Raw genomic sequence first — 15,989 nt, 5'->3', positions numbered from 1 at the left:
TTTTGTCCATCCACAGACACGGTTTGTTTTGACAGGTGGTGAGAAGATGACTTTGTCTATCTCAGTGCTGTTGGCTCAGTCTGTCTTCTTACTGCTGATCTCTCAGAGGATGCCAGAGACGTCCATGTCTGTACCTCTTATTGTCAAGTAAGACTTTCACACACTGACTACATGAGAGTTTACTGTGCGCTAATAAAGATTATGGAACAGTGGCTTAGAAAAAAGGTTGTGTGTTTGCTTCCGACTTGGGCCCTTTTCTGTGTGGAGTTTGCATGTTCTCTCTGTGTTGGTTCCCTCCAGGTGCTCAGGATTCATCCCACATCCAAAGACATGCAGGTTAGGTGAATTGGAAACTTTAAATTGGCCCAGTGACTGGTGGGATAGGCTACCCCTAACCCCCCCCCCCCCCCCCCCCCCCATTGGAGTATGCAGGCACAGAAGATGGATAATAAAGACTAAGTGCCTTATCTTAACTTGGTCTTAAGTGGAAGTGCATTTAAGTCATGTCTGAAGCTACTTTGGTATTTACACAGTGCTTCATCTCAGTGCAGGATGCAAAGGAGTTTTATTTAGTCTCTTAACTCATCATCAGTGTGTTTTGAGCGTAACATGAATTAAACCAATCAGAGTGTCATCTGTCACTATCTTCAACAGCAGTGTACATTTGAACATGGTGCATTGCTGTTTAGGTGGTGGACTCTTTAGATTACAGAAGTGAGAGGTTTTCTGGCGAGGAAACAATTCAAACTGATATCTGTAAATATTTTTTTTTACACAAATGAGTTAATGAGTTGTCTAGAAAAATATTTCACAATTATTTTTGTGTTCAGTTTTGTTTTCTTTTTCTTTTCAGCTATCTTACCCTGTGTACTGCTGCATGATCAGGGTATTGAACTTGGGTTATTGTAGGTACCAGTTTAACTTTTGGTTTGGAACAGTTTGAACAAAAGCTCAATGTCCAGTAATAAGCCAAAATTAAAAAACAAAAACAAACAAACAAACAAACAAAAAACAAAAAACAAAAACACATTTTCCATAATACCTCTGGTACTAATGTGGCTAGAGAACTTCATCAAAAGTTCTTATTGATCAGTGAGATACTGGTGATTGATTTGTATAAGTGACACAAGTCACAAACAAGTCATAATGTGAAGTCATATATAGTTAAAAATAATTCATTATATAAATGTAAGTCAGTGTGCAACATACCCATTTTTTTTCTTTGTTTAGCATTTTGGCTTTAATTCTTGTTGTAACAGGTGCCTTATTAATAACACTCAAAATCTTTAATACTTGAAGCAACATTTCTTATATTGAAAGGTCATGTACAAATAATTTTATTGTGACCAAAAATGACAAAACCAGCAAATTATCACCATGACAACGTGTGATACGAACAACCCATATTAAATACATTTGACACAATAAAGACACAAAAACTAAACAGTTCCCATCTGGAAGACTGTGTTGTTGTGGGGTTTATATATATATACACTCAACAAAAATATAAACGCAACACTTTTGGTTTTGCTCCCATTTTGTATGAGATGAACTCAAAGATCTAAAACCTTTTCCACATACACAATGTCACCATTTCCCTCAAATATTGTTCACAAACCAGTCTAAATCTGTGATCGTGAGCACTTCTCCTTTGCTGAGATAATCCATCCCACCTCACAGGTGTGCCATATCAAGATGCTGATTAGACACCATGATTAGTGCACAGGTGTGCCTTAGACTGCCCACAATAAAAGGCCACTCTGAAAGGTGCAGTTTTGTTTTATTGGGGGGGATACCAGTCAGTATCTGGTGTGACCACCATTTGCCTCATGCAGTGCAACACATCTCCTTCGCATAGAGTTGATCAGGTTGTCAATTGTGGCCTGTGGAATGTTGGTCCACTCCTCTTCAATGGCTGTGCGAAGTTGCTGGATATTGGCAGGAACTGGTACATGCTGTTGTATACGCCGGTCCAGAGCATCCCAAACATGCTCAATGGGTGACATGTCCGGTGAGTATGCCGGCCATGCAAGAACTGGGACATTTTCAGCTTCCAAGAATTGTGTACAGATCCTTGCAACATGGCGCCGTGCATTATCCTGCTGCAACATGAGGTGATGTTCTTGGATGTATGGCACAACAATGGGCCTCAGGATGTCGTCACGGTATTTCTGTGCATTCAAAATGCCATCAATAAAATGCACCTGTGTTCTTCATCCATAACAGACACCTGCCCATACCATAACCCCACCGCCACCATGGGCCACTCGATCCACAACAGTGACATCAGAAAACCGCTCACCCACATGACGCCACACACGCTGTCTGCCATCTGCCCTGAACAGTGTGAACTGGGATTCATCCGTGAAGAGAACACCTCTCCAACGTGCCAAACGCCAGCGAATGTGAGCATTTGCCCACTCAAGTCGGTTACGACGATGAACTGGAGTCAGGTCGAGACCCCGATGAGGATGACGAGCATGCAGATGTGCTTCCCTGAGACGGTTTCTGACAGTTTGTGCAGAAATTCTTTGGTTATGCAAACCGATTGTTTCAGCAGCTGTCCGAGTGGCTGGTCTCAGACGATCTTGGAGGTGAACATCCTGGATGTGGAGGTCCTGGGCTGGTGTGGTTACACATGGTCTGCGGTTGTGAGGCTGGTTGGATGTACTGCCAAATTCTCTGAAACGCCTTTGGAGACGGCTTATGGTAGAGAAATGAACATTCAATACACGAGCAACAGCTCTGCTTGACATTCCTGCTGTCAGCATGCCAATTGCACACTCCCTCAAATCTTGCAACATCTGTGGCATTGTGCTGTGTGATAAAACTGCACCTTTCAGAGTGGCCTTTTATTGTGGGCAGTCTAAGGCACACCTGTGCACTAATCATGGTGTCTAATCAGCATCTTGATATGGCACACCTGTGAGGTGGGATGGATTATCTCAGCAAAGGAGAAGTGCTCACTATCACAGATTTAGACTGGTTTGTGAACAATATTTGAGGGAAATGGTGATATTGTGTATGTGGAAAAAGTTTTAGATCTTTGAGTTCATCTCATACAAAATGGGAGCAAAACCAAAAGTGTTGCGTTTATATTTTTGTTGAGTGTATATATATATATATATATATATATATATATATATCTGTTTGAATCACTTAATTAAATCAGAAATGGGCGTGTCTTTGTGTCAGGTACCTGATGTTCATCATGGTGCTCGTGACGGTGGTGGTGTTGAACTGTGTGGTTGTCCTCAATCTGCACTTCAGGACACCGAGCACCCATGTCATGACCGGGTGGACCAAGAGGGTAACTCACTCACACACACACTGGACAATTCTTTTGAACACAATCACTGGATGACAATACATCATAGATACTTCATATCTACATAATAGCAGCTCCAGGTGCATGTCCTAGGTCCAAAATGGGCTTAAAGGTACTGCGTCTCTCTTTGTTTACACCCATGGACACAGGCTATAGACATAAAGACAATCCCATGATGCACTGCATGAGGGCTACTTCCGGGTGCGCACTGGCACCTGCAGTCCCACTATTAGAAACTGTGAAATGTTGCCAAGATATTCTGCAGTTTCAGTGCCTCGTTGTTTTTTTTAAGTGTTGTAAAAAAACTGTACTTACTTGTTTATTATTGTTGAACATTTTTGCCTTTAAAATTGCTAAGATTAGCTCAAAATGGTGTCTTGAATCCAGCAGCAGTCTTATTGGCATTAGCCTTATGAATTGGTGTACTTTAAATAAATATTGCAGTTGTACATGGATGCGTATAGTTTTCTCCCTTCTTATATTTTCTGTCCTTAAACAGTTGTGTTTCCCAATTTGCAGAAGAAACTGTTGTACGTAAATGCTGCGAACTTTCGCTACATTTGTTGTACTTTCTTCTCAGGTGTTCCTTGAGTGGTTGCCCCGCCTACTGCGTATGTCCCGCCCTCAAGAGTCGGAGCCATACTGGGATGGGGCGTTGCCTCGGCGATCCAGCTCAGTGGGCTACATCGCTGCAGCGGAGGAATATTATAGCGTGAAGTCCCGCAGTGAGCTAATGTTTGAGAGGCAGTCGCAGAGACACGGACTGAGAACACGACCTACACATGCTGCTGGTACTAATAAACACCTCACCACCACGACCAGTAACACTGACACCACTTTTCTCGCTCAGTGACTCACCCGCTGTGTGTGTGTTTAGTGACAAAGCCGCAGGAGGAAGGAGGTGTGACCGAGCAGCTGTACGCAGAGCTCAAACCTGGCGTGGACGGAGCAAATTACATCATCAAACACATGCGAAACAAGAACGACTACAACGAGGTGAGAGAGATGAAAAGAGGCGGTACGGCGTCTGCAGACAAACCTCTTCAAATAAGGATATGAACATTTATATATGAAGCATTTGGCTTGGACTTTTATCCAAAAGTCATAGCCGCTTAGCCTGTGATGGTGTTTTTCATCCCAAATCAATATGACCCTGATTAATTAAGTTTTTGTAAATAAATAGAGCCTAGCTTTAAAAATGTCAGAGGTGCCCTTTAATGTATCATATTTGTTAATTAAATGTACAGAGGTTATGCAATTTGTTCATTCAAGTATTTTATTACAAAAGAGGATCCGTCCATATGAAATTAACAAGTGGACTCTTGGTCTCAGATTTGCTGTATTTTTATGTATTTTGTAGATTATGGGTTCAGTTTAAAAAAAATACAAGGTTCACACTCAAAATAGTTTTTCTTTCAACAATCAAGGCATTATCTGTCATACCTTTATAGATACGGCCTTTCAAAGTTGGCAAGAAATAGGTGTCAACAACAAAAAGTATCACGACCCTGTTAACCCCCCAAAATGTGAATCAGCTGCAAATTGTGAATTATCCATAAAATCTTAACTGCAAAATGTGAACACTGAAAAAAATCTCACAAAATGTGAATATTATTCATTATATATATATATATTCAGTTTAAGTAGTTTACAGATTTCAGTTTCCGCATCAGTTATTGCCGGAAATCTTGATCGCAAGCCCTATCACTGAAAAAAAAATGGGGAGGGGGGTGTCACTAAGCTGGTGAAGTGGGGCAGCAAACCCGAGCAGCTCTCACTTCTGGTGTCAAGCACCCGGTCCCACTGGGTGTGACCTGCTCCAAAGACAGGTGAGGAGTTTGACTGGGACGGTCCATCTGTCAAACGGTAACGTTAAGTGTCAAACAGACACCTCTCCTGGAGACTCCTGTAAAGTTAGAAAGATATTCACAGATTCAAAGTTCAAGGCTCAATAATCTTAAGAGAAACATTGCAGAAAATCTGAACTGAACAAGCAGGAGGCGGAGAAACTGAAGCTTAGGGACCATCTACAAAGTGCAAAAACAATGCACCAGAAAAATATTCCTTTTTAAAATTTAAGGGAAATCTTTCATTGTCTAAATTTTCAATATCAATGTTATACGGTGTAGTGACACAAAATTTACTGCACACATTGGTGGGATCCTGCTGGTTATACTACAGCACTCAGTTTGGAAAAATATGCAAAAATGGAATTTTAGTGATTTTTTTTTTTTAAATAATTAAAATAAGTAATAAAATGAGCAATAAAATTCAATTTTTGCACGTGTGAATGTTTGTCTGTCACTATGTGGCCGTAGCAATGGACTGGCATCCTGTCCAGAGTGTATCCTGCCTCATGCCTATGACTGCTGCAAAAGGCTCCGGCCCCCGCCGTGAGCCTTGACTGAAGTAAGCAGTCATACAAAATGAATGAATGAATGAATGAATGAATAACTATCATCAACGATTTATACTATGGTGAAAATTTGACTCAAAGTGGGTCTGACCCCCCCAAAATTCCCTTTTTGTGGGCCTGTAAGGGTTAGGAAAGAAAGAGGTGATTTGGATGAAAATTATTATTATATTTTAAGATTCTGATGTCATCAATTTCGCCCAAATGTTTTCCTTCCTATTTGGAGTATTAATCTAATATTGTGGATTCCTCATATTGGGTGCATATTTCCCTTAAATGTGAAAATGAAGCAAATCTGAGACCATGAACTGGGGAGATTTTATGAAATAGGTGGATTTCATATGGAATAACCCAAGATTATCTAACAATGATATAATACATGCAAGCAACTAATAAGTACTTTGATAATTAATTATTTACTACTAATTAACCAAACTTTTTTTAAAGTTTGTCATGATTATTTGTAGTGTTTCTTTGTTATATACGAGGTCTATTATAAAAGTATCCGACCTTATTATTTTTTTCAAAAACCATATGGATTTGAATCACGTGTCATTCGCCTGTGGGCAGTCTTTGAGTGAGGAGTCGCCCACCCTCTCGTCGATTTTTTCATTGTTTAGGAATGGCTCAGAGACTGTTGCTTTGTTTGATCAAAATTTTTTCAAAACTCTAAGGCACAACTGAGTGGACACCATTCGATAAATTCAGATGGTTTTCGGTAAAAATTTTAACGGCTGATGAGAGATTTTGGTCTGTAGTGTTGCTTTAAGGACGGCCCACGGCGCCTGACGGCGATCTGCGCTTCGAGGCGGCAGCGTCTCGCCGTTTCAAGTTGAAAACTTCCACATTTCAGGCTCTGTTGACCCAGGAAGTCGTCAGAGAACAGAGAACTTTCAGAAGAAGTCGGCATGAGGAGTTTATTCGGACATTCCATTGTTAACGGACATTTTGTAATGAAAGAACGTGCGGGCAGAGTCGCATGTTGGGCCGGACCCGACCGCGGGGGGTCGCGACAGGAAAAACACCTCTGTTGGAAACCTTAACGGGCAAGTTGGAACATGCCCAAGCTGTTAAACAATTTCTGAGTTACTCACTTGTTGAAAGCCATCAAAAGCCGCCTGAATTTTACAAATGGTTTTCAACACGGAGGTGTTTTTCCTGTCGCGGCGCACACAGATTCGTCAAGTCGGCACGGAAACGACTCGGCAAATTTGCGCGCACGTCTTTCATTACAAAATGTCCTTAAACAGTGGAATGTCCGCATAAAGTCCTCATGCCGGCCTCTTCTGAATCTTCTCTGTTCTCTCATGACGTCCTGGGTGAATTAAGCCTTAAATTAGGATGTTTTCAGGTCGAAAAAGGCCGACGACGGCGCCTGGAAGCGCTGCAGGACGTCCCGCTCCGTAGGAAGTCCTTACAGCGACAGAAACACCCCATAATCTCTCATCAGCCGTTAAACTTTTCACCGAAAACCAGCTTAATTTCTCGAATAGTGTCCACTCGGATATTCCTCACAGGTCCAGAAAAATTTTTGATAAAGCAACGCGCGCCGTCTGGAGCAGCGTGTGAAACAAAGGAATTCAGCCGAGAGGGCGGGACCACATCTCACTCAAGGCCTGCCCACAGGGAAATGACGTCACCGACACGCGTGAAAAAACTCACACATGCGCACAAGGGTTCAAGCATGATTGGTGCAATAGCACGTCATTCAAATCCATATAGTTAAAAAAAATAATAAAAGGGTCGGTTTATTATCTAAGAGACCTCGTACATATCTGTAAACTGAATATCATCCTTCTGTCCTGTGCACAAACAGCTTTTCCTGTATATTTGTTTTGTGAATTGTTCTGTAATTTATGTCTGTAGTATGGCCCAGCAGAGGGTCACCCTTTGAGTCTGGTCTGCATGAGGTTTCTTCCTCAGAAGGAGTTTTTCCTTACCACTGTTGCTCTGGGGGCTAGTAAGGTGAGACCTTACTTGTGTGGAGCGCCTTGAGGCAACTCTGTTGTGATTTGGCGCTATATGAATGAAAATAAATTGAAATTGAACTATCGTGGACTGTTGAAACATTTAACAACACTGTAGGATATAATATTTAACACAGTTGACACCAAGGATGGAGAGGTTTTCAGGAAACAAGTAGCAGATTAAAAGAAAATGTTTAACCTGCTTCACAGGAGAAGGATAACTGGAGCGGCATCGCTCGCACGGTGGACCGGCTCTGTCTCTACCTGGTCACTCCGGTAATGATCTTCGGCACCGTCATCATCTTTGTGATGGGACTCACCAATCACCCTCCACCTCTGCCCTTCAATGGAGACTCCCACAGTTACACAGAGGACAACCCACGGCTGCTGTGACACCAGACAGCAAAAAGCCACTCCTTTCACCGCATTTTATCTTTTTTCTTTTGACTGGGGTGATGGCGACTTGTCGTTGTAGCTCTGGATTTGATGTAAATGTGATGTGACGTGTTAAGCAGGAGTCATCAACCCTGTCCCCGGAGATCACCTTTTCCAGTCCCTGCTCCACCCACTGCTGATGAAACATGCTCAGCCAGTAAAAACCTCTGGAATCACCAGCTGCAGGTAGACGTGGAAAACGTGCAGGACAGATGATTTCCAGGAGTCGGTGATTCCTGGTGTAAAGCAAATTGACGTTGCATTTTTATTAGTGTGATCTTGTTTGTTTTGTCTGTTTTGTTTTTTGAGGAAACATTCAGCACAGAATTTTTTTCAGCACTTCAACAACCAGCAGCTTTAGAAAGTTACAGCACATAAATGATCATGTTTTGTGCCGTTTAGACAGGATTTGGATTTGAGATGCTTTATAAAAATTCTTCAAAATTGTAATTGTTGCTGTTTTGTTATTTTTGTAGAGCATAAATCATTCCCCAGTTTGTTTCAGTTTTATGACACATTGCTGCGAAATAAAGTGTGTGATATTAATTAGAAAACATGATGATGGCTGAGATTTCACTGTATTGAAGATCTGCAGATTTGAAGTGTTGTATTTGTTTGTCACTCAGCACCATCCACACATTATTTTTCAGAAAAGAGTCTGTTTTCTAAATTATTATCATCATGGCCTACTGTGATTGTCACAGCTAAAAGGTATGAGTTAAATCATACTAAGTGGTAATTGCTTCTTAATGCTCAGTCTGTGTGTCTTTTTGACCTCATGCTTTGTGTTGGATGTAAAGCTCCAATAAAATATTGTATTCAAACTTAAGAGAGATTTTCTTCCTTCTATTCACAGTCTTTGCCATGAAGCTAAAAATTGAGGTCAGGTCCATCCTGTTTCCACTGATCATCCTTGGGATGTTTCTACAGCTTAATTGGAATCCACCTGGGGTAAATTCAGTTGATTGGACATGATTTGGAAAGACACACACCTGTCTACATATAAGGTCCCACAGTTGACAGTGCATGTCAGAGCACAAACCAAGCATGAAGTCAAAGGAATTGTCTGTAGACCTACGAGACAGGATTGTCTTGAGTCACAAATCTGGGGAAGGGCGCAGAAACATTTCTGCTGCTTTGAATGTCCCAATGAGCACAGTGGCTTCCATCATCCGTTAATGGAAGAAGTTCACATCCACCAGGACTCCAAGATCCACTACACTAAGTGATCGGGGATAGAATGGCCTTAGACAGGTTGGTTACCAAGAACTGGATGGTCACTCTGTTAGAGCTCCAGCAGCATTCTTCTGTGGAGAGAGCAGAACTTTCTAGAAGGACAAGCATCTCTACAGCAATCCACCAATCAGGCCTGTAAAAGGCACATGGCAGCCCACCTGGAGTTTGCCAAAAGGCACCTGAAGGACTCTCAGACCATGAGAAACAAAATGATCTGGTCTGATGAGACAAAGCTTGAACTCTTTGGCGTGAATGCCAGGTGTTATGTTTGGAGGAAACCTGGCACCATCCCTACAGTGAAGCGTGGTGACAGCATCATACGATGTAGATGTTTTTCCGTGGGAGGAACTGGGAGACTAGTCAGGATTGAGGGAAAGATCAATGCAGCAACGTACAGAGACATCCAGCTCCAGAGTGCTGTTGACTTGGCACTGGGGTGACTGTTCTTCTTTCAGCAGGACAATGACCGTAAGCACACAGCCAAGATATCTTAGGAGTGGCTTCAGGACAACTCTGTGAAAGTCCTTGAGTGGCCCAGCCAGAGCCCAGATGAATCCAATTGAACATCTCTAGAAAGATCTGAAAATGTCTGTGCACCAACGCTTCACATCCGACCTGATGGAGCTTAAGAGGTGCTGCAAAGATGAATGGGCAAAACTGCCCAAAGATAGGTGCATCAAGCTTGTGACATCATATTCAAGAAGACTTGAGGCTATAATTGCTGCCAAAGGTACATCAATGAAGCATTGAGCAAAGGCTGTGAATACTTACGTACATGCAATTTCTTAGGTTTTTTTATTTTTAATAAATTAGCAAAAATTTCAAAAAAACCTGTTCATGTTGTCATTATGGGGTGTTGTGAGTAGAATTTTGAGAGGAAAAAATCAATTTACTCCATTTTGGAATAAGGCTGTACCATAAAATGTGGAAAAAGTGAAGCATTGTGAATACTTTACAAATGCACCGTAAGTGTTTGGTGTTGGCAGTGTAACATTGTTTTTTTCTTTTGGGTTCAAGTGGTAATCTACATGGCTGCCAGTAATATTATTTTGTTTTTGTTTTGTTTTATTTCTGTTGGGGTTTAGAACTCAGCCACATGGAGACATGATGGAGACGAGAAAGGTAGACATATTAAAGGATTGTATCCTTTAAGTTGAAGTGATTAAAGTGGTTGAAAAAGGGAGTGGGAATAAACAAGATTTACTTCACCCCACTCCTTTTCAGACTAGATTAAACTGGATGTATAATCCAGAGATATAAATTGTCACAGTACTGAGCTGTATATTGTTTGAATGCTGTAGGCTTATGGCAGATTGTATGTTTAAGTTGTGCGCATATGATGTTATCTTGTCTTCACTTTTTCTGTGGTCCGAATAAACCATTCATTCATTCATTCATTCAAATTATTACCTCAATTTTGTAAAGTTTAAAAACATTTTTTCACTGAGGTCTGAATAAGTTAATCAATTCAATCAATTTTATTTATATAGCGCCAAATCACAACAAACAATTGCCCCAAGGCGCTTTATATTGTAAGGCAAGGCCATACAATAATTACGTAAAAACCCCAATGGTCAAAACGACCCCCTGTGAGCAAGCACTTGGCGACAGTGGGAAGGAAAAACTCCTTTTTAACAGGAAGAAACCTCCAGCAGAACCAGGCTCAGGGAGGGGCAGTCTTCTGCTGGGACTGGTTGGGGCTGAGGGAGAGAACCAGGAAAAACACATGCTGTGGAGGGGAGCAGAGATCAATCACTAATGATTAAATGCAGAGTGGTGCATACAGAGCAAAAAGAGAAAGAAACTCAGTGCATTATGGGAACCCCCCAGCAGTCTAAGTCTATAGCAGCATACCTAAGGGATGGTTCAGGGTCACCTGATCCAGCCCTAACTATAAGCTTTAGCAAAAAGGAAAGTTTTAAGCCTAATCTTAAAAGTAGAGAGGGTGTCTGTCTCCCTGATCCGAATTGGGAGCTGGTTCCACAGGAGAGGAGCCTGAAAGCTGAAGGCTCTGCCTCCCATTCTACTCTTACAAACCCTAGGAACTACAAGTAAGCCTGCAGTCTGAGAGCGAAGCGCTCTATTGGGGTGATATGGTACTATGAGGTCCCTAAGATAAGAAGGGACCTGATTATTCAAAACCTTATAAGTAAGAAGAAGAATTTTAAATTCTATTCTAGAATTAACAGGAAGCCAATGAAGAGAGGCCAATATGGGTGAGATATGCTCTCTCCTTCTAGTCCCCGTCAGTACTCTAGCTGCAGCATTTTGAATTAACTGAAGGCTTTTCAGGGAACTTTTAGGACAACCTGATAATAATGAATTACAATAGTCCAGCCTAGAGGAAATAAATGCATGAATTAGTTTTTCAGCATCACTCTGAGACAAGACCTTTCTAATTTTAGAGATATTGCGTAAATGCAAAAAAGCAGTCTTACATATTTGTTTAATATGCGCTTTGAATGACATATCCTGATCAAAAATGACTCCAAGATTTCTCACAGTATTACTAGAGGTCAGGGTAATGCCATCCAGAGTAAGGATCTGGTTAGACACCATGTTTCTAAGATTTGTGGGGCCAAGTACAATAACTTCAGTTTTATCTGAGTTTAAAAGCAGGAAATTAGAGGTCATCCATGTCCTTATGTCTGTAAGACAATCCTGCAGTTTAGCTAATTGGTGTGTGTCCTCTGGCTTCATGGATAGATAAAGCTGGGTATCATCTGCGTAACAATGAAAATTTAAGCAATGCCGTCTAATAATACTGCCTAAGGGAAGCATGTATAAAGTGAATAAAATTGGTCCTAGCACAGAACCTTGTGGAACTCCATAATTAACCTTAGTCTGTGAAGAAGATTCCCCATTTACATGAACAAATTGTAATCTATTAGATAAATATGATTCAAACCACCGCAGCGCAGTGCCTTTAATACCTATGGCATGCTCTAATCTCTGTAATAAAATTTTATGGTCAACAGTATCAAAAGCGGCACTGAGGTCTAACAGAACAAGCACAGAGATGAGTCCACTGTCTGAGGCCATAAGAAGATAATTTGTAACCTTCACTAATGTTTCTGTACTATGATGAATTCTAAAACCTGACTGAAACTCTTCAAATAGACCATTCCTCTGCAGATGATCAGTTAGCTGTTTTACAACTACCCTTTCAAGAATTTTTGAGAGAAAAGGAAGGTTGGAGATTGGCCTATAATTAGCTAAGATAGCTGGGTCAAGTGATGGCTTTTTAAGTAATGGTTTAATTACTGCCACCTTAAAAGCCTGTGGTACATAGCCAACTAATAAAGATAGATTGATCATATTTAAGATCGAAGCATTAAATAATGGTAGGGCTTCCTTGAGCAGCCTGGTAGGAATGGGGTCTAATAGACATGTTGATGGTTTGGATGAATAGAGCTCTGACTCTTTGTCAGCCTGGCTACAGTGCTGAAAAAAAACCTGGGGTTGTTCTTATTTTCTTCAATTAGTGATGAGTAGTAAGATGTCCTAGCTTTACGGAGGGCTTTCTTATAGAGCAACAGACTCTTTTTCCAGGCTAAGTGAAGATCTTCTAAATTAGTGAGACGCCGTTTCCTCTCCAACTTACGGGTTATCTGCTTTAAGCTGCGAGTTTGTGAGTTATACCACGGAGTCAGGCACTTCTGATTTAAAGCTCTCTTTTTCAGAGGAGCTACAGAATCCAAAGTTGTCTTCAATGAGGATGTAAAACTATTGACGATATACTCTATCTCACTTACAGAGTTTAGGTAGCTACTCTGCACTGTGTTGGTATATGGCATTAGGGAACATAAAGAAGGAATCATATCCTTAAACCTAGTTACAGCGCTTTCTGAAAGACTTCTAGTGTAATGAAACTTATTCCCCACTGCTGGGTAGTCCATCAGAGTAAATGTAAATGTTATTAAGAAATGATCAGCCAGAATGGAGTTTTCAGGGAATACTTTTAAGTCTTCAATTTCCATACCATAAGTCAGAACAAGATCTAAGATATGATTAAAGTGGTGGGTGGACTCATTTACATTTTGAGCAAAGCCAATTGAGTCTAATAATAGATTAAATGCAGTGTTGAGGCTGTCATTCTCAGCATCTGTGTGGATGTTAAAATCGCCCACTATAATTATCTTATCTGAGCTAAGCACTAAGTCAGACAAAAGTTCTGAAAATTCACAGAGAAACTCACAGTAACGACCAGGAGGACGATAGATAACAACAAATAAAACTAGTTTTTGGGACTTCCAATTTGGATGGACAAGACTAAGAGTCAAGCTTTCAAATGAATTAAAGCTCTGTCTGGGTTTTTGATTAATTAATAAGCTGAAATGGAAGATTGCTGCTAATCCTCCGGTTCGGCCCGTGGCGGTTACACACCTCAGCCACATGGGATATGCAGCCACTACATTCTGAGTGCCGGTCCCAAGCCCGGATAAATGAGGAGGGTTCCGTCAGGAAGGGCATCTGGCGTAAAACAAGCCAACCAACTATGCAGACTAAGAATCAAATTTCCATACCGGATCAGTCGCGGCCCGGGTTAACAACGTCTGCCACCGGTGCTGTTGCCCAACAGGGTGCTGGTGGAAATTGGGCTACTGCTGGGTGAAGATGACGAAGAAGAGGAGGAGAACGTTTCCACAAACAGTGGGAGAAGAAGAAAACTAGAAGGGTGAAAATGAGAGTGGGGACTTTGAATGTTGGTAGTATGACTGGTAAAGGGAGAGAGCTGGCTGATGATATGATGGAGAGGAGAAAGGCAGACATATTGTGTGTGCAAGAGACCAAGTAGAAGGGAAGTAAGAGCAGGAGCATCGGCGGTGGGTACAAGTTGTTGCACCATGGTGAGGACAGGAAGAGAAATGGTGTTGGGGTCATTTTGAAGGAAGAGTATGTTAAAAGTGTGTTGGAGGTTAAACGAGTGTCTGACAGGGTGATGAGTGTGAAGTTGGAAATTGAAGGGGTGATGATGAATATCATCAGTGCATATGCCCCACAGGTAGGTTGTGAGATGAAGGAGAAAGAAGATTTCTGGAGTGTGTTAGATGAGTTGGTGGAGAGTGTGCCCAAGCATGAAAGAGTGGTGATAGGAGTGGACTTCAATGGGCATGTTGGGTGAAGGGAACAGAGGTGATGAGGAAGTAATGGGTAGATATGGTATCAAGGAGAGGAATGGGGAAGACAGATGGTAGTTGATTTTGCAATGGCTGTGGTGAATACCTACTTTAAGAAAAGGGAGGAGCACAGGGTAACATATAAGAGTGGAGGAAGGTGCACACAGGTGGACTAGATTCTTTACAGGAGATGCAAGCTAAAAGAAATCAGAGACTGTAAGGTGGTGGTAGGAGAGTGTCGTTAGACAGCATAGGATGGTTGTTTGTAGGATGACTTTAGAGGTAAAGAAGAAGAGAGTGAGAGCTCAAGAAAGGATCAGATGGTGGAAGCTGAAGGAGGAAGACTGTTGTGTGAAATTTATCGAGCAGGTGAGAGAAGCACTGGTTGGAGGGGAAGCAATTTTGGACAACTTGAAAAGTACTGCAGATGTGGTGATGGAGACACCTAGGACAATACTGGGTATGACATCTGGACAGTGGAAGGAAGATGAGGAGACTTGGTGGTGGAATGAAGAGGTCCAGGAAAGCATGAGGAGAAAGAGGGTGGCGAAAAAGTTTTGGGATAGTTGGAAAGATGAAGAAAATAGACAGGAGTACAAGGAGATGCGGCGTAAGGCAAAAAGAGAAGTGGCAAAAGTGAAGGGCATATTGCGAGCTGTACAATAAGTTGAATAGTAAGGAAGGAGAAAAAGACTTGTACCGATTGGCCAGACAAAGGGACAGAGCTGGAAAGGATGTGCAGCAGGTTAGAGTGGTAAAAGATGCACATGGTAATGTGCTGACAAGTGAGGAGTGTGTGCTGAGAAGGTGGAGGGAATATTTTGAAGAGCTGATGAATAAAGAAAATGAGCAAGAGAAAAGGCTGGATGATATGTGGTGAGAGTAAATCAGGAAGTACAAGAGATTAGTAAGGAAGAAGTGAGGGCTGCTATGAAGAGGTTGAAGAGTGGAAAGGCAGTTGGTCCAGATGACATTCCAGTGGAGACATGGAAATGTCTAGGAGAGACGGCAGTAGAGTTTCTAACTGGACTGTTTAATAAAATCTTGGAAAGTGAGAGGATGCCTGAGGAGTGGAGATGAAGTGTGCTGGTTCCTATTTTCAAGAACAAGGGTGATTTGCAGAGCTGCAGTAACTACAGAGGCATAACGTTGATCAGCCACAGCATGAAGTTATGGGAAAGAGTAGTAGAAGCTAGGCTTAGAAAACAGGTGAAGATCTGTGAGCAGCAATATGGTTTCATGCCGAGAAAGAGCACTACAGAGGCAATGTTTGCTCTGAGAATACTGTTGGAGAAGTACAGAGAAGGCCAGAAAAAGTTACATTGTGTGTTTATGGACTTAGAAAAAGCTTATGATAGGGTGCCAAGAAAAGAGCTGTGGTATTGTATGAGGAAGTCTGGAGTGGCAGAGAAGTATGTTAGGGTAGTACAGGACATGTACAAGAATAGTGTGACAGTGGTGAGATGTGCAGGGGGAATGACAGACTCATT

The 15,989-nt window shown here is 41.7% G+C and overlaps 1 protein-coding gene and 1 pseudogene across 1 annotated transcript in view; both read left to right on the top strand.

Moving 5' to 3' along the window:
- The window catches only part of chrnd (cholinergic receptor, nicotinic, delta (muscle)), a 63,487-nt gene extending 54,519 nt beyond the window's left edge, over positions 1 to 8,968 (top strand). The window contains exons 8-12 of the mRNA XM_034167871.1: positions 36 to 147; positions 3,196 to 3,310; positions 3,909 to 4,119; positions 4,206 to 4,324; positions 7,919 to 8,968. Coding sequence (XP_034023762.1) covers positions 36 to 147; positions 3,196 to 3,310; positions 3,909 to 4,119; positions 4,206 to 4,324; positions 7,919 to 8,101 — 740 coding nt within the window. The 3' untranslated portion in view covers positions 8,102 to 8,968. The remainder of the gene's footprint in view (positions 1 to 35; positions 148 to 3,195; positions 3,311 to 3,908; positions 4,120 to 4,205; positions 4,325 to 7,918) is intronic.
- A 6,059-nt stretch (positions 8,969 to 15,027) lies between these two features.
- LOC117512943 overlaps positions 15,028 to 15,989 on the top strand; it is a 2,908-nt pseudogene continuing 1,946 nt past the window's right edge.

The sequence above is a fragment of the Thalassophryne amazonica genome, chromosome 1 (genome assembly GCF_902500255.1).
Source record: "Thalassophryne amazonica chromosome 1, fThaAma1.1, whole genome shotgun sequence".
Taxonomy (NCBI): domain Eukaryota; kingdom Metazoa; phylum Chordata; class Actinopteri; order Batrachoidiformes; family Batrachoididae; genus Thalassophryne; species Thalassophryne amazonica.
The sequence above is the reverse complement of the archived record's forward strand: the minus strand, read 5'-3'. Positions and strand labels throughout refer to the sequence as shown.